The sequence below is a fragment of the Pituophis catenifer genome, unplaced genomic scaffold (assembly GCF_029215685.1).
Source record: "Pituophis catenifer annectens isolate HBS135680 unplaced genomic scaffold, rPitCat1.0.hap2 SCAF_14, whole genome shotgun sequence".
Lineage (NCBI taxonomy): Eukaryota > Metazoa > Chordata > Lepidosauria > Squamata > Colubridae > Pituophis > Pituophis catenifer.
Window position 1 is genome coordinate 7,853,379 of NW_027256894.1, and position 19,254 is coordinate 7,872,632.

The 19,254-nt window shown below is 41.3% G+C and overlaps 1 protein-coding gene across 1 annotated transcript in view; it reads right to left on the minus strand.

Moving 5' to 3' along the window:
* Positions 1-663: 663 nt before the first annotated feature.
* RASL12 (RAS like family 12) overlaps positions 664-19,254 on the minus strand; it is a 31,114-nt gene continuing 12,523 nt past the window's right edge. The window contains exons 4-6 of the mRNA XM_070953628.1: positions 8,815-8,888; positions 5,593-5,783; positions 664-2,109 (exon numbers count right to left, since the gene is read on the minus strand). Of these exons, the coding sequence (XP_070809729.1) occupies positions 1,746-2,109; positions 5,593-5,783; positions 8,815-8,888 (629 nt within the window). The 3' untranslated portion in view covers positions 664-1,745. The remainder of the gene's footprint in view (positions 2,110-5,592; positions 5,784-8,814; positions 8,889-19,254) is intronic.

Below are 19,254 nucleotides of genomic sequence, written 5' to 3' on the forward strand. Positions count from 1 at the left end.
AATTCTAAATTGCATTAACAGAGGGATATCGTCAAGATCAAGTGAAATACTAATACCACTCTATAAAGCCTTAGTAAGACCACATCTAGAGTACTGCATCCAGTTTTGGTCACCACACTATAAACAAGATGTTGAGACTCTAAAAAAGTGCAGAGAAGAGCAACCAGGATGATGAGGGGACTGGAGGCTAAAACATACAATGAATGGTTGAAGGAACTGGGCATGGCTGGTCTAGTGAAGAGAAGGACCAGGGGAGACATGATAGCAGTCTTCCAATATTTGAGGGGCTGCCACAGAGAGGAACGGGTCAAGCTATTTTCCAAAGCACCCGAAGACAAAGAATAATGGATGGAAACTGACCAAGGAGAGATTCAACCTAGAAATAAGGAGAAATGTTCTGACAGTGAGAACAATCAACCCATGGAACAGAAGTTGCCTTCGGAAGTTGTGGGAGCTTCATGACTGGAAGCTTTCAAGAAGAGACTGGATTGGATTGCCATTTGTCAGAAATGGTGTAGGGTTTCCTGCTTGGGTGGGGGGGGGGTTGGATTGGATGGCCTACAAGGTCATTTCCAATTCTGTTAATCTGATTTATCTGACTAATCAATTCGAATTGATTAGGAAAAATTAGCACAAAGGACAAAGGACTTTAAATGTTTCATTATCTGTCCAGGAACGCTAGAGGGCGATGTGTATCTACACAATCTACATTTTGTCAATCCAAGGGGATCATCATAAAACCCATTATTGGTGCTCGCAGTCATATTCCCTTTGCTTGTGCTTCTGTGTGAATTTGTCCATTTTGTGCTTTCCCCTTTATTTTCTTTCTACAAAGTGCTCCTCCAAACATAGGGGGGGAAAAGAGAAGGGTCGTATATTATTATTTCTTCCTCTGGTTGAACAATTCTGCGGTTTTTGTTTTTCCAACCATCTTCCTGTTATTGATGGAAGAGAACTTAAAGTAGGAATTAAGAAAAGACCTTTGGTGAAATCGTGACGCGGAGTGTGGTTGATCTTAACCACTTAGGGACATGGAAAACATGGAGTGGGTATAAATGTCCAAATTTTCAAACGTCCAGAATTCCAAAGCACTCAAAGGCAAGGCAAGAAACAACAGATGGAAGCTAATCGAAGAGAGAAGCAACCTAGAACTAAGGAGAAATTTCCTGACAATTAGAAAAGTGAATCAGTGGAACAGCTTGTCTCCAGAAGTTGTGGGTGCTCCATCACTGGGGGCTTTTAAGAAGAGACAACCACCCATCTGGGATGGTATAGGGTCTTCTGCTTGAACAGGGGGCTGGACTAGAAGACCTCAAAGGACCCTTCCAATTCTGATATTCTATGTATTCTCTTTCATGGTAGAATCCTTCTTTGGCTGGTTGTAGCTCCTCTGGCTTCCCAAATCTCTACTCAGTCCCAAGAAAAGATCTCAAGAGCAAACTCTTTCCATGGGATTCTTCCATCGATTGCTCAAGCAACACGTGGCAGATTCCTCCACATGTTTATGACCAAGAAAAAGAGTTTTAGAACCACCTTCCCCACCTGGTGGTTTCATCCGTAGTTTGTCCACCATCAATTCATGGTCTTTTCCCAAAATGCTTTGCTGCATTCTTAGCCGGGCCACTAGGGCTGCAGGAAAGGCGAAGAGATGGCTATTCAAAATGGCCCCATCCTTGCATGGAGATTCAAGAACCCATCCCAGCCACAGCTTGTTCTACCTTGGAACTGCCGTGCAGAATCCCTGCTTAGAATATCTTAAACCCCTTCAGCAAAGTCAACGCTGGAGCCTTCCTCTTGCTTTGAGCTCTTGAGGATTTGACCGTGACCAGCTTGGCCCGGGCAACTGAAGGGACCTCTTTGTAGTTGACAGTGGAGAGGGAATTGTAGGTGGAGGCAATGGTGGCGGTTGGGACCAGGTGAGCCGAGGGCTTCTCTTCAATGATGAACAAGGGCCGGACTGCCAGAGGTCTGTCCGACTCTCTCCTCACTTCCCGTACTGCCTCATGGAAAATGTGCTGCACAGACTCGAATTCCAGGCATGCTGAGACTTCATGGAAGGAGGAGCCGTACTTGGTGGCAAGAGACATCCCTTCAGCTTTGGTGACCTGTCTGGGAGAAGAAACCGGGAGAGAATATCCCATATGAAAAGAGGCAACACAAAGAACTGACAGGCCATGTCTATTAGTTCAGGGGTGGGTTTCAAAAATTTTAGCAAGGGGTTCTCTGCCCGGTTGCTGGGTGGGTGTGGCCATGGTGGGCGTGGCCTAGTTGGCCTCCTGCACCATGATGGGGGAGGGCTTTTTGCCCTTCCTGGGCTCCGGAGGCTTTCCTCGAGCCTCCAGGAGGGTGAAAACGGCCTCCCCAGGCTCCGGAGGCCCTCTGGAGGCTGGAAGCAGGCCCATTTCCAGCCTTCCTGAATTTCTGGTAGACCCGTTTTTCGCTCTCCCCGAGCCTCCGCGCATGCCCTGCACTTATCTGTATCCAAAACAGGCCATGTGGGGACTCCTGGGAGAGGCCGGGTGGGCCGGGTGGGGCGGGGCCAGCCAGGAGTGGGATTTGGGGGTTCTCCGAACTGCACAGAATCTTAGCTAGAGGTTCTCCCGAACCCCTGTGAACCCCCAGCAGCCCACCCCTGTATTAGTTGCCAGATGCAAAGCACTAGAAAATGAAGTTATAGTTTAGCAATGCCTGGCTTATTCTTTCTTTAGTTGATAAGAAGACTGTGTTTTGGGGTTCACCTACCTATGCAAAATCCTTGAGTTTCTATGACTGACGTGAAAGGAAAGAGCACGATCCCACTTCAAGATGTTATCTTAGTAATATGGCTGTTAAGTGAATTGGGCTTCTCCGTGGACTTTGCTTGTCAGAAGGTCGCAAAAGGGGATCAAGCCTAGATCAGAACAACTCCTGAGTCAGCCCTTGTTCCTTAACTGTTCCCTTCTCCTGGCAGCTCTGCGCATGCGCACATTGGGAACAGGCTCCAGCTGTTCTTCAGCCCCACTTATCTCTGACTCCGAAGGTAGCTGATAACTATTGGACGGCCCTGGCCCCCTCTCTGCCTCTGATGCAGAGCCCTCATCAGAGCCTTCCCCAGACTCCAGGACTGGCCCATGTTCCTCCCCAACCTCCTCACTGTCCGAATCTGCTGCCAGCCCTGCTGGCCGCTGGTGGGCCACAACACACTGCAACCGTCATAAATATGAATCAGTTGTCAAGCATCCAAATATAAGTCACGTGACCAAAGAGATGCTGCAACCGTTGTAAGTATGAAAAACGGTCATAAGTCACTTTTTTCAGTGCCCGTATAACTCTGAAGAGTCACTAAAGGAACTGTTGTAAGTTAAGGACTACCTGTATAAATCTAAGTGCCATTGCTAACATTTGCTCTTCCCAAGCAAGCAAACCAAGCCAATACAGGACATCTAAAGGGACATGTTCCTCTACAGCTGTTAGCCATGCATTTGCTCAGCCAATTTGGGTCTGGTGAGCCCAAGACACACCGGGATTGCCTTGTAGCCTGTGCATCAGGGGTGAAATGCTCCCGGTTTGGACCGGATCGCCTGATTCGGTAGCGATGGCGGCAGGTGGTTCGGAGAACCGGTAGCAAAAATCCCTGCTCCCCCTCCTTATGCCCAACTGACCCGTGCAATCATCAGAGGCTTTTTATTTTTATTTTTAAAAGCATTTTTTTCTACAATCTCTTCGGCCGAAAAAATGCTTTTTAAAGTAAAAAAAAAAAGCCTCTGTTGATCGCGCGGCTCAGCTGGGATCGTCAGAAGCTTTTAAAAGCATTTTTTTTACAACCTCTTCGGCTGAAGAGGTTGTAGTAAAAATGCTTTTAAAAGCCTCTGACGATCCCAGCTGAGTTGCCTGATTGTCAGAGCCTTTTAAAAGCATTTTTTTTACAACCTCTTCGGCTGAAGAGGTTGTAGAAAAAATGCTTTTAAAAGCCTCTGACGATCCCAGCTGAGTTGCCTGATTGTCATAGCCTTTTAAAAGCATTTTTTACAACCTCTTCAGCCAAAGAAGTTGTAGAAAAAATGCTTTAAAAAAAAAAAAGTTGGCCACGCCCACTCAGTCACATTACCCCCCCCACCAAGCCACGCCCACAGAACCAGTAGTAACAAATTTTACATTTCACCACTGTTGTGCGTGTGTATTTACTGGGGCTTAGAGGACATTCCAATCCAGCACGACTTTGAGAGGCTTATGTTCCAATCTAGTGGTAAGAAGATTAAAATAATGAAACAGGATACGAAAATAAGAGAGCTGCTATAGCACGAACCATCACAGAAAATTCCAAAAAAGATTAAATGTACATGGTAGCAAAATCCTGGGTTGCATTCCCTATTTCTACCATTTTATTTTTCAGTTCATCTGATGCACCAAAGTAAAGTCTGGTCTCAAGAAATAATCTAATTCTAATGAAGAAGACATGCTGTACTTGTTACAGCCATCTCTCTCTCTCCGTTCCTCTCCATGCTGGCTGAGAATTATGGGAATTGAAGTCCCCCATAGAGTTTGGAAGGAGCCAGGTTGGCGATATCTCTGGTCAAAGAATTCTACAGTATAGTGCAATATTGGGTTTTCAATTTCAATTATATAAAATTATATGTAAAGGATGTATGTTTTATGTTTTTATTTTTATAGTTATAATGTACACTGAAGACAGCATTTAATTTCGTTGTACCATGTGCGGTGACAATAAAGTAAAGTCAAGTCAAGTCAACTCAACTCAACTCAACTCAACTGTTGACTATTATCTGGTGCCAATTTAGAACAAAACTTTAGTTGACTAGATTCTTGTATGCAGGCTTGAGTGATTAAATGTCTGAATTGCAACTTAACATATGGACCCAATCCTTTGCACCTAACAATAATCTAGTCAACTCTAGTACTAAATTAATGCCAGCTAAGGGTCAATGGAATTCAAGAGGGATTGGACTTGGGCCGTTTATTTATTTATTTATTTTATTTTATTTGTTCCTATTTCTATACCGCCCTTCTCCAAATAGGACTCAGGGCGGTGAACAGCCAAAGTAAAAAACAGTACATACAAAATTTAAAAGCAGTTTAAAATAATTAAATATTTTGGCCGTAAATTAAAACAACCCAATTTAAAATCAATTTAAAATTTAACTCAAGCCAGCCCAGCTAGTTGAAATAAATGGGTTTTCAGGGCCCGACGAAAAATCCGGAGGTCTGTTATTGTACGTATCTCTGGGGGGAGGTTGTTCCAGAGGGTGGGCACCGCCACAGAGAAGGCTCTCCCCCTGGGGGTCGCCAGCTGACATTGTCTGGCGGACGGCACCCTGAGGAGGCCCACTCTGTGCGAGAGTACTGGCCGGTGGGAGGCTATTGGTGGCAGAAGGCGGTCTCGTAAATACCCCGGCCCTAAGCCATGGAGCGCTGTAAAGGTGGTCACCAACACCTTGAAGCGCACCCGGAAGACCGTTTGTGGCAATGTAATGATTCTAAGCTGATGATGTGCTTAACTCCATCCCTTGCTCTTCTTCTACAGGATGCTCCCTTTCCCCAATGATATGAATCAATCCATCCCCTCCTTTGGCCGAGCTCTTAGCCTCTCCTTACCTGTACTGTTCCATATCCAGCTTGTTCCCTATCAGGAGAACTGGAGATTCATGGAATGTATTCTTCAAGTGGAGAGCAATGAGATCCAGGTACTGCTGACATCCTTCAAAGCTCTTTCGGTTTTCAATGCTGTAGACTACCAGAAAGGCATGGGCCCAGTTCAGATACCTCTCACAGCCCACTGGTATGTCCTGACAGAGAAACATGTGGGAATCGGTTAGAAGGCCCAGCTTCAGAACAGTTTTTTTCCCGAATGCCATCACTCTGCTAAAGAAATAATTCCCTCAATACTGTCAAACTATTATTTATTTATTTATTTATTTTTCATATTTGTATACTGCCCTACTCCTGAAGGACTCAGGGCGGTGAACAGTCATAATAAATACAAATACATATAGAAGTTAAAAACTATTAAGAAACAGATTAAGTAATTTAGGCTCAAAGATTAAAAAACATCCAAATTTATCTAAAGAGGTTTAAAACCCAATTTAAAAGACAGTTTAAAAGCCAATTAAAAAGGGAGAGTTAGGCCAGACCAGCTTGTTGGAATAGAAATGTTTTCAGGGCTCGGCGAAAAATGCGTAAGTCTTGGATGTTTCGTAACTCCGGGGGAAGCCCGTTCCAGATGGTAGGTGCCCCCACAGAAAAGGCTCTCCCCCTGGGGGCCGTCAGTCGACATTGTTTGGCCAATGTCAAGTCATTGGCAAGTCTGCATTACTATTAATCTTCTCATCATTCCTTTCACCCATCTCCTCCAGGGGTGGGTTCTACTTATCTTTACTACCGGTTTGCAATGGGACCGTGCGTGCGAGCTTGCTTCACTCGTGTGCGCGCTTGTGCTTCTGCACATGCGCAGAAGCTTCTGTGCATGCGCATATCACCCTGGTTTTACTACCAGTTCTATAGAACCGGACCGAACCGGGAGCAACCCACCACTTATGACTGTAACTTTGTTGCTGGTATCCTTACGATTCATATTAACTGTTTCTAATATGATTTGATTGCTTATTTGTTCCCTATGACTATCATTAAGCATTGTACCTTATGATTCTTGATGAATGTATCTTTTCTTTTGTGCACTCCGAGAGCGTATGCACCAAGACAAATTCCTTGTGTGTCCAATCACACTTGGCCAATAAAGAATTCTATTCTGTTCTGTTCTGTTCTGTTCTGTTCTACCCTTCCTTTCCCTTCCCTTCCCTTCCCTTCCCTTCCCCATTCTCTCTTCTCTTCTCTTCTCTTCTCTTCTCTTCTCTTCTCTTCTCTTCTCTTCTCTTCTCTTCTCTTCTCTCTTCTCCTCTCCTCTCCTCTCCTCTCCTCTCCTCTCCTCTCCTCTCCTCTCTTCTCTTCTCTTCTCTTCTCTTCTCTTCTCTTCTCTTCTCTTCCATTCCATTCCATTCCATTCCATTCCATTCCATTCCATTCCATTCCATTCCATTCCATTCTATCTCTCTTATCTAACAGCAAACAACACATCCATCTTGGCAGGAATAAAGGTAAAATAGAACTGGGGGGTGGGGAGAAATGTAACAAGGCTGAAGGAAGCCCTATCTCCAGGCATCTATTATTTCAAAGCCCCTTTGGATCCCAAACAGTTGGACGCTGCCTTTGGCAGTACATTAAAAAGCCATTGTGAGTTTTGATGAAAGGAGTGAAGCCGGTTGCCTCGGGCCACGCATAACTTTCGATCTTATCTCAGATCAGTGTATTTTGATCTTCCAATAAGAGGGGAGGAGAGTCACATGCCTTCTCTGGCCTTTAACCTTTTAAGCTGCAACTCTGCTTTAGTTTTCATTAAAAGAAACTTTGTTTTCAATGTTAAACGAAACACGACTCCTTCTATTTGACTCTGTCCTGGTGATGTTCTTTTAAAAATATCCTGAGAAATATTCTAGACTCTGGCAGAAGACAACATGAAACTACCAAACTCCAAAGAGGAGTGCAGGGCTTATTTCTATTTAAACTGATCTGGAGAGGGGGAAAAAAAAGCAAATAATATAAAAAATTTAAAAAAAGTGAGTCTTGCTCCTTGCCTTGTCAAAGTCAAATGAGAAAGAAGACACCATTTGGTCAATATTAGACTATTGGATCCCGTCACTACTTGCAATTTTGGGGCAAAACTTCATGGATCCTGGCCCCTTTCTACAAAACTCCACATTTTTTAACCTTATATACATTCAAGTTTGCAAATCACTCAGGCGATTGGCAAAGGAGGTAAGGTAGATACAGATCACTGAATCACAACTATCGTGTTTCCCTGAAAAAAGACCCTGTCTTATATTTTTTTGAACCCTGAAATAAGCACTTGGCCTTATTGCCATGCACTCAAAAGCCTGATTGGGCTTATTATCAGGGGATGTCTTATTTTGGGGGAAACAGGGTAGCTGTATTTTACGTGAACCAGAGGTGGGTTTCAGCAGGTTCTGATCAGTTCTGGAGAACTGGTAGTGGAAATTTTGAGTAGTTCGGAGGCCCGGTAGTAAAAATTCTGACTGGCCCTGCCCCCGTCTATTCTCTGCCTCCCAGGTCCCAGCTGATTGGGAGGAAATGGGGATTTTGCAGTAACCTTCCCCTGGAGTGGGGTGGGAATGGAGATTTTACAGTATCCTTCCCCTGCCATGCCCACCAAGCCATGCCTACCAAGCCATGCCACGCTCACCAAGCCACACCCACAGAACCGGTAGTAAAAAAATTTGAAACCCACCACTGCTATAAAGCACTGTGAAGTGCTTTATAAATCTAAGTCCTATTGCTCTTGCAATTAAATCTTATTTTCCCAAAGCAGTGAGGATCTAACCAAAATCAAACATCAGGAGAATTGATTGGATTTGCCTAGAAATGATCCTCTACTGATAGAAGGGGCTCTTGCTGATGGGCCTCTTCTCATTTGTAGCTGGTAAAATGTTACCTGATCCTTCCACCTGTGGTATGAAAACCGTATTTGGAAATGCTGAGATTTCATTGCAACTTGTTCAACGGTATTTTGTTCTTAGTGCCGTTATCTGATCAGCTTAAAATCATGGCAAGTGGACCAAAGTTTGTGAGTTGGAGATGTTTTGTTACTCATCCAAGTAACTTCTTTTTTTAAAAATAAATTTGACTGATGAAGTTACTTGGATGAGTAATGAAACATCTCAGAATAACAAACTTTGGTCCGCTTGCCATGATTTTAACCCTTTAAAGATACTTTTGGACTGGGTGGTTGAGCTGTCATTGACATACCTGATCGGCTGTATCCATCACCTTGAGCAAGACAGGGTGTTGGTCTACTATCTCTTCTGAAGCGTAAGTGTCTTCTGCAAAGCAAATGTTTTGAAAGTTAGTAGATCATTTGGGGAGAAGCCAGTATTTTTGTAACCCTAAACCAGGGGTCTGAAACCTTAAACACTCAAAGAGCCATTTGGACCCGTTTCCCACAGAAAAGAAAACATCGGGAGCCACAAACTCCTCCCATGACTGACTATTTCCTGAGCAGCCACAAAAGTAGCATATGTAGTTGAATTAAACATTCTGTTTTCTTCTGAAACTTTTCTTTTCTTGGATTTATCCATGGTTGGCCTACTGGGGGTTGAAAAGCTCAATCAATTGCGTGTCGGCGGGTGTCGCACAATGGCGGTTGTGACGCATATTTTGAGTGACAGGGAGCCGCAGCAGAGGGATGAAAGAGCCACATGTGGCTCCAGAGCCGCGGGTTGCTGACCCCTGCCCTAAACTAAGCTGGGACCCTCAAAGGAGGTGCTGATTGTGTCTCGCCTTCCTCATGTAGAGCAACAGGCCTTTTAGATTGCTACTGGACTCATCATCATTATCATTTAATGACCCATAATCCCTTGCGAGGTGGAGTCTGGGTAACCAAATGGAGCTAGCGGACATTTTAATGTCCGGATGCCCCTCCTGTCACCAATGCGGAGCTTTGTTCTGCAGATATATTCTCATTGTGCCCAGAGAGAGAAATATCTGCTCTACCTAGGTAAGTATTTCTCTCTCTAGACAAAATGAGAATATATCCGCTGAACAAAGCTCCGCATTGGCGACAGGAAGGGCGTCCAACCATTAAACACTCTGCTAGCTAGGAGGGACGCGGTGGCTCAGTGGCTAAGATGCTGAGCTTGTCGATCAAAAGGTCGGCAGTTCAGCGGTTCGAATCCCTAGTGCTGCGTAACGGGGTGAGCTCCCGTGACTTGTCCCAGCTTCTGCCAACCTAGCAGTTCGAAAGCACGTAAAAAATGCAAGTAGAAAAATAGGGACCACCTTTGGTGGGAAGGTAACAGCGTTCCGTGCGCCTTTGGCATTTAGTCATGCCGGCCACATGACCACGGAGATGTCTTCGGACAGCGCTGGCTCTTCGGCTTTGAAATGGAGGTGAGAACCACCTCCTAGAGTCGGGAATGACTAGCACATATATGCGAGGGGAACCTTTACCTTTTATCTTTACCTAGGTAACATTGAACTCACAGGCTCCCGATTGTGAGGCGAGAGCTCTACCTCTAAATCACTGCACCATTCTGCTAGATTGCCACTGGACTGAAACGAACAAATTTCATACATGTTCTGTTGAATCCAGAAGCCCTTGAGCTCCAACTATTCAAGCAAATTCCTTGGAAATTATATTCAGCTCATATCTATGCAAAGGAGGCAGACAGCAAGAGACCTTATCCTGCAACCTATTTTTAAACGTTAAAATAATAAAAAGGCGACTTCCGGTTTGCGAGCTTCGGCGACGGCGGTGATTTTTTAAAGACCGCCAGCCCCGCCGCCTGTAGAGCCGCCCCGCGAACGAGGAGCGGCTCGAAAACTCCGAAATCTTGAAGATTGCAGGAGCAGAGACAGCAGGGTACAGGTTGAGCCCCTGTAACCCCCCCAGGGAATTGCTTCTGGGGGTGAAAACAGGAGTGGCTCCCTTCCAACCTGCGGAGACTCCGGGCGGCGTGGGACGATTCTGCCTTCAGCAGAACAAGCCGATAGCAGCAAACTTTTAAAGTGAGAGGAACCAATTCTAACAAATAGCGGAAATATCAACTTGAATCCAGAAACCTGAAAATTGCAAGTATTAATGCTTTATTGACTTTTTAAATCAAAGAGAAAGTGAGCGAGTGAAAGTGATTTGAAAAAATATGGCGTCCAGCATTTGAGTTAACGAGCTAGTGAAAGTGGATTTGTGAAGCCTCCCTGCTTTGCTACAAAGTTGAAAAGTTGCTACAAAGTTGTTCTACCTAAAGAAAAAAAATTTTTTTTTGCTAAAATTTGACTTTGCTTTATTTCAGTTTTACTTGATTAAATCTGGGGGACTTTTTTAGAAGTTTCTGTGGAAGAGGGAAAGGAAAAAGAACTTCCCTCTTCAGAAAAACTAGCTTACGTGGCACGATGGCTTCAAAGAAGCAGGAAGGGAAGGCATCAGGGGGGGGATCCCCCACACACAAACATCAAACGCAACTTCCCCCTGCTCAACAGCTACAAACTCAGAAAAAAGAACTTGATGTGGGAGATTTAAAAGAATTTATTTCTAAAACTTTGGATGACAAATTTCAAGAATCTCAACAGGAAATAGATTATAAACTTCAAAAATCACATGAGGAATTTTTGCAGGAAATTAATGAAGTTAAAGACATGGTGAAACAGAATCAAAATATGGTGACCAAAAAAATATCAGAAGTGGCGTCTGGCCTGGCAAATTTTATTGGGAAAGTTGATTTTAAAGTTGAAGAACTCAAATCAGAAGTTAATGTTAGGATGAAAGATAATGACTATAAAATTGATGAAGTAGACAATAAAATGCAGAGAATTGAAGATGAGATTGTCATGATACAATTCCGGGCGATGGAATTTGCCATACGGCTTCGGGGAATTCGAGAGGAGGAGAGACAGGACTTGAGACAAGTTTGTTCTGAAGCCCTGGCTAAGATTTTACAAGTTAATCCTGATTTGGTATTTCATAAAATAGATAAAATTTACAGAGTGAACTCTTGGGTGGCCAGACAAAGACAACTGCCTAGAGATGTGGTCATATACTTTACTGAGAGAGAAATTAGAAATGAAATCCTCCAAAAATCTTTTCACACCTCTGTACAAGTGGGGGGCTCACGACTTGTAATTTTTAAAGAATTACCTCCTAAAATGCTGAAAGCTAGAAAAGAATTTGGTTTTCTTGTTAAGGAATTGAAAGACTTACAGATATCCTTCCGGTGGGATGCACCATCTGGGATAATTTTTAGATATAAGGGAGAAGGATATCGGTTGAACACCGTGGAGAAGGCACAACATTTTTATAGTACTATTCTTAAGGAAAGAACACCATCTCCACGTACATCTACAGTTTTGGAGATTAAGGAGAGTGAAGAGAGGCAATTGGAAGAACAGTCTAAGCAGGAATTAGAAGTGCAAGGTGCAGAAGGAGGTTTTCTGAGTGAGCCCTTGTTGGATTCTTCTCCAATTTTGGATTTGATTCAGTTGACTGAAGTTAAAGATCAACGTATAACTAGAGCTCAATCCAAGTTACTTAAACAAAAGCAACAACAACAACAGGAAAGACAAGACAAGAAGGCAGCTAAGAGTACCCCACAAGAGAGTGGAGCTATGGGAGGAGCAAGATCGAAGCTCTTGGATGAACTTCAAATATTTTGCTCTGCGCTCCAGAAACAGGCTGATGACCCTTAAGTGTCTATCTTGGAATGTTAATGGGTTGAATTCAGCACAGAAAAGGAAGAAATTATTTACATATTTGAAACAATTTAATAATGATATAATATGTTTACAAGAAACGCATATTACAACTCAAGATCAAAAATATTTGATAAACTCAAAATTAGGAGCACATTATATATCTTCAACTTCGCAGAAAAAGAATGGTGTGGTTATTTATGTAAATAAAAAATTAACAGCGAAAGTTATAGAAGTAGATCAAGATGGTAGGTTTGTAGCAATTGAATTGCTCACAGCAAATGGTCAAATTCTTTTGATTGGAATTTATGCTCCCAACCAACAACAGGATTATTTTTACAAGATGTTACATACTAAAATATTGCAATGGGACTATAGATCTATTTTACTTATGGGAGATTGGAATGGAGTAATTGATTCTAAATTAGACAAAAAGAGCTTGGCAAAGTCTAGAATTAGACTACCGCAGACTTTTTTTGATATGAAAGAAGATATGGAACTAAAAGATGTTTGGAGAATACATAATCCAAATGAATTGGATTACACTTTCTTTTCCGATAGACATAGATCCTTTTCTAGGATTGATTTTATTTTGTTGTCAAATGATCTACTTGTTAAGACAAAAAGAACAAAGATTTTTCCAAGAACTTTGACTGACCATAGCCCTGTATGGATAGAAATCGAGATGGATAAGGTTGAGAGACGTTCTTGGAGATTAAATGAGAACTTGTTTAGATATGAAAAAAATACAATAGAACTTAAAAAGCATTTGAAAGAATTTTTTGAAATAAATTTGAATAAAGGTACTCCAATTGAAATTGTTTGGGACGCAAGTAAAGCTTATATGAGAGGGGTACTTATCTACATGAATTCTAAACATAGACTGTTCCGACAAAAGAAAAGATTTGAGTTGGAAATGGAAATAAAGAATAAAGAACAGTTACTTATTAAAAACCCAACAGATGAAAGAATACGAAGCGCTATAAAACTTTTGAAAGACCAATTTCAAATGCTTATGGCGGAACAAGTTGCAACAAGTTTACAATACGCGAAGCATAATACATTTTGCAACGCTAACAAACCGGGCAGATGGTTGGCTTACACACTGAGGAAAAAACAAAGTATACGGACTATTGATAGTATTGACATTGGAGGGAAAGAAATTTTTCAACAAAAATTAATTAAAGAAGCTTTTGTGGATTATTATACTAAATTATATGCCAAAGAAGAGGTGCAGAATGGACTTATAGAAAAATATTTAAAGGATAAGAGAGTTACAAAAATTACTGATCAACAAAAGGAAAGAATGAATTATCCTATAACAGAGGAGGAGATAATAGCAGCAATTAAGCAGCTAAAAACAGCCAAAGCTCCTGGCACGGATGGTTTGACTGCAGTGTATTACAAAACTTTACAAGCTGAAATGGTGGGACAACTTAGAGATTTATTTTGCAATATTCAACAAGGGGGTAGAATACCCCCATCTTGGACAACTGCTTATATATCTTTGATACCAAAGGAACAAGTTGGTCCTAAAAAACCAGAGAACTACAGACCAATATCTCTTTTGAACACAGACTATAAAATTTATGCGAAGGTATTAGCCAACAGGTTGATGCCAGTAATCCAAAAAGTGATTCATGAGGACCAAGCGGGATTTATTGAGGGCAGATACATGAAGGACAATGTAAGGCAAGTAATAGACTTATTGGAATATCTTGATAAGAATAAACAGATTTCTGCAGTGCTGGTTTTTTTGGATGCGGAGAAGGCCTTTGATAGAGTGGATTGGAATTTTCTACTAAAGACTTTAAAAAAGATGGGCTTTGGGGACCAATTTATACAGGCGATCTCAGCAATTTATCAAGAGCAAAAAGCACAGATTATTATTAATGGAAGTTTGACGACAGAGTTTAAAATTGAAAAAGGAACAAGACAGGGATGTCCGTTGTCCCCACTTTTATTTATTTTAACATTGGAAGTCTTGCTAAATACAATACGGGACTCAAAAATTCTGAAAGGCATAGTGATAAGGCAAGAGGATTATAGAATAAAGGCATTTGCAGATGATCTGGTTGTTACCCTATCACAACCAATGGAATCAACAATCCTGATGAACGACATTATACAAGACTATGGTAGAGTTTCAGGTTTTAGACTGAATTCAAAAAAGACTAAAATGATAGTTAAGAATATGACACAAGATCGTAAACATGAGCTTGAAAGGAGGGCAGGTTTTGAAATTGTACCTAAGGTAAAATATCTTGGAGTTCAGGTTGCAGAATCAAATATGAAATTGTTTCAAAATAATTACGAGGTGTTGTGGCGAGAGGTTCAGAAAGACATGGAGATTTGGAAAAAGCTGCAACTGTCTTTACTTGGAAGAATAGCAGCAGTTAAGATGAATATTTTGCCAAGATTTCTGTTTTTGTTTCAAATGATTCCGGTGCTTAAAAGTGATAAAACAACTGAAAGTCTGGCAGTCTGGCGTGAATAAGTTTGTCTGGAACGAGAAAAAGCCGAGAGTGAAATTGAAAATTATGCAAGATGTTCCAGAAAGAGGAGGTCTTAAACTCCCAAACCTACAGTTATATTATGATGCAGCAGCTTTAACTTTAACAAGCGATTGGTTTGGAAATAAGAAGGCTGGAATATTGAATGCAGAAAGTTTTGATCTTGAATTTGGATGGCATGCTTATTTATTTTACGACGACAAAGCAGATAAAGTATTTAAAAGTCATATACTTAGAGAATCTTTGATGAGAGTTTGGAAGAAGCACCGACTCAAATGGGATTATAAAATACCGTTATGGCTGGATCTTGGTCATACTTTGTGGAATACAAATATAATGTCACTCGGGGGGTTTTTATACAAAGAGGTTCTTTTTACAGATGCGGGCAGATGGCAGCTGAAGACATTACAGACACTGTTGGACGAAGGAATTAATTTAAATTGGTTACAATATAATCAATTACAATTGAGATGGAAAGAGGACCAAAAAACTGGTATTATGTTGCATGAGGAAGAATTGGTTAGACATATAAGAGAGAAAGGTCCAATGCATATTAAAAGGCTTTATAATGTTTTGCTAGAAAGGGATTCAGAAACTGAATTAGTTAAAGATTGTATGATTAAGTGGGCACAAAATTTTGAAGAACCAGTGATGTTGGAAACATGGGAAAATATTTGGGTTCAGAATGTTAAATTTACACAGTCCCAGAACCTGAGGGAAAATTTTTACAAAATGTTTTATAGATGGCATTTAGATCCCAAAAAGTTGTCATGTATGTACCCTAATGTTCAGCCAAAATGTTGGAGATGCGAATGTTTGGATGCTACGTATTATCATGTTTGGTGGACCTGTAGGAAAGTTAAGGCTTTTTGGATAAAAATTTGGTGGGTCATGCAGAATGTTTTAAAGAAAAAAATTCAATTTTCTCCACAATTGTTTTTATTGGGCATAGTTAAGGGTTTTACACGGGGTGAAATAAAACTAATATTGTATATGATAACAGCAGCAAGATTGTTGATAGGTAAATATTGGAAGAATGAAGCTCTGCCTACTATCGAGGAATGGACTTTGAAGATGGCTAGTTTTGCAGAGATGGCGAAGATTTCAGCGTATTTAAAGGATTGTTTACAAGAGACTTATGAATGGGAATGGAAAAGGTGGATAGAATATGTTCAGAACAAATACCAAACTAGAAAGTATCAAATAGCTTTTATTTGAAAATAATGTATTAGAAATATTTTAATGTAAAGAGACAAAGAGGAAAAATTATATAGGGGGAGGGATGGGTTCAGGCTTATATATTAGTGTTATTAGTTATGAGTATGTAATAGGGAAGTCCGGGGGGGGGAGGGTCAGGGAGGGTTAGGGAGGATGGGAAGTTTGGGGAGGGAGGTGGGGGGGTGAAAAAAGGGGTGAAAATGTAATTGTAAAACTTTTGCAATAAAAAAAAAAAAATAATAAAAAGGCAATGTTAAACCGACTATCACATGCTTGTCCCTCATCCGGTCACTTTTGCACTGATTGTTCAAAGGGGAAAAAAAAAAGGAACATGGGAATTAGATTGCTACTTCTCACTGAATACCGCTTGTTTAGATATTGCCTGCATAGTTTATTTTGTATGCAGTAATTACAGTAGTGGCCAAAATTGTGAAAACCTTTTGGGAAAAGTGTATTTTTGAGGTTTGATGGCTAATAACACCACTTTTTTTTGGAGTTTCAAGATACTCCTATTCCACTGCCGGAATGGCCTGGGAATAGCCCAGACCTTCACCCAATTGAAAATCTATGGAGCCGACTAAAGAAACTTGTTAGTCAGAAGCAACCCAGCAATAAAACCCAGTTAATAGAAGCAATCCTTCAATCTTGGTTTCACATGATAACAGCTGCAGAACTAAAAGACTTGGTTCACTCCATGGGAAGACGTTGTAAGGCTGTAATTCATGCTAAAGGTTACCCAACTAAGTATTAACTGACATGGGGATCATTTTTGTATATATCGTTTTTTCTATGGTGATAATTTTTGTACAGTATATCTCGTTTTTTCTACGTGTTTCACTTTTTTTCTTTATACTGTAACTGCTATTCTAACAGCAAATCCTTCATAAACTTATTGCATTACATTCTCAATTAAATTATCTTTCCATTGATATATAATTTTAGGGTACTACTACTACAAAAAAAAGTGGTGTTATTAGCTAGTTTTAGAAAATACACTTTTCCCAAAAGGTTTCCACAATTTTAGCCACTACTGTATTGCGATCACTGAAGTCTTTTCAATGAAAGCCACAGCTTTTGAGAAGAAATCTCAGTAGGCAAAATGAATGGAAAACATCCTTGAAAAAAAAAAAGGATCCAGAATTTATTCTTCCGAGCCTTCCCTGAAAGCCTCCTCTGTCATTCTTCAACTTCTGGATATGACTCAAAAGAGCTACCTGCCAAGAATTTCCAACACAATTATACCCCAGCTTCTTTGTCGCTGATTGATGAAGTTCCTAGCTTCAGTCTGACTCCTTGCTCATAGCTCTCCCTGGATGCACCGATAAACAGAAAACAAACGGAAATAGAGGCCGTAGATCAAGTCATAACCTTGGTCTAACTCGTTGGTGGAGCCCTCCAGGATTTCAAACTGTGGTTTGTCTGAGGATGGAAAGACTGCAAGGTGGTATGATGGTTGCTACTGTTCTAGAGTCTCTTTGGGGGACTCAGGAAATGGTCCATCTGAACATCACAACCACCTGACTTAGTGTTGTTCACATTAATAGAAGGAGGTTCTCAAGAACAACTTGCCTGCAGAAGTTGTGAATGCTCCAACACTGGAAGTTTTTAAGAAGATTTAGAATAGAATAACAGAGTTGGAAGAGATCTTGGAGGTCTTCTAGTCCAACCCCCTGCCCAGGCAGGAAACCCTACACCACTTCAGACAAATGGTTATCCAACATCTTCTTAAAAACTTCCAGTGTTGGAGCATTTACAACTTCTGGAGGCAAGTTGTTCCACTGATTCATTGTTCTAACTGTCAGGAAATTTCTCCTTAGTTCTAAGTTGCATCTCTCCTTGATGAGTTTCCACCCATTGCTTCTTGTCCTGCCCTCAGGTGCTTTGGAGAATAGCTTGACTCCCTCTTCTTTGTGGCAGCCCCTGAGATATTGGACCACTGCTATCATGTCTCCCCTAGTTCTCCTTTTCATTAAACTAGACATACCCAGTTCCTGCAACCGTTCTTCATATGTTTTAGCCCCCAGTCCCCTCATCATCTTTGTTGCTCTTCTCTGCGAGACTCTTTCTAGAGTCTCCACATCTTTTTTACATGTTGGATAACCATTTGTCTGAAATGGTGTAGGGTTTCCTGCCTAAACAGGGGATTGGACTAGAAGACCTCCAAGGTTCCTTCCAACTCTGTTATTCTATTGTTCTAAGGTTTCAGACTAGGGTCTTTTAAACCCTATTTTGAGAGGCCAGGGGCTAAACTTATAACCTACAGAAAAAAAAATAGCGACACTGAACCTCACAGAGTTCTAAAAGAACAACAAGTTTCCAAGACAAGTTGCCAAGATTACTCAATCAAAGTTCTCTTTCTTTCAAGGGATGGGTTTGCACAACCCACATACACACAGAGAGGAGTAAAAAAAAATACAATAAATCAGGTTGGTGGCCACAATTCCCATGATCTATGTCACCTTCTCTTCATGGATCATGGATCTCCTCGATCATATTAAAGACAATGAGGTAATTTTTTCCAACCAGCTAAACTTGATTCATTGTAACCATGGTTGGGTTGCTTGTGGCTTAGCCTTTGGGACAAATCCACTTTGACTGGTTGGCTCGGTTTATTTTGCTAAAGAAGAAAATACATAAATTCAGGGAAGAAGTGAAATCTGTGATGCGAATCCAACCAGTCTCTCATTTTCTCTTTGTTTAGGCTGGGGGTAGGAACTGGAGAAAATCAGAAAATACAAGGACAATGGAAACAATCATGGCAAAAGAAAGCAAAGATAGTCCCAATAATGTTAGTTATAAAAGGTAAAGGTTCCCCTTGCATATATGTGCTAGTTGTTCCCGACTCTAGGGGGCGGTGCTACTAATTCTTTTCTAAACTTTCTGAGCGACTCAACCCACCAGTCCCCATTTCACAATGGTCCAATAAAATTGGATGATAAATCTGAGATCCCATGAAGCAGGACTGGATTTTAAAACAACACTTTGGCTCAGTTCACACCAGGGATGAAATCCAGCAGGTTCTGACAGGTTCTGGAGAACTGGTAGCGGAAATTTTGAGCAGTTTGGAGAACTGGCAAATACCACCTCTGGCTGGCTCCAGAGTGGGGTCGGAATGGAGATTTTATTTATTATTTATTTATTATTTGTTAGATTTATATGCAGCCCTTCTCCAGAGACTCAGGGCGGCTTCAATGCTTTTAAGCAATAGCCTTCATACTTTTGTATATACCTGATTAGTAGGGCTTTTGGTCCCCCCCCCACAAGCGGTGTTCTA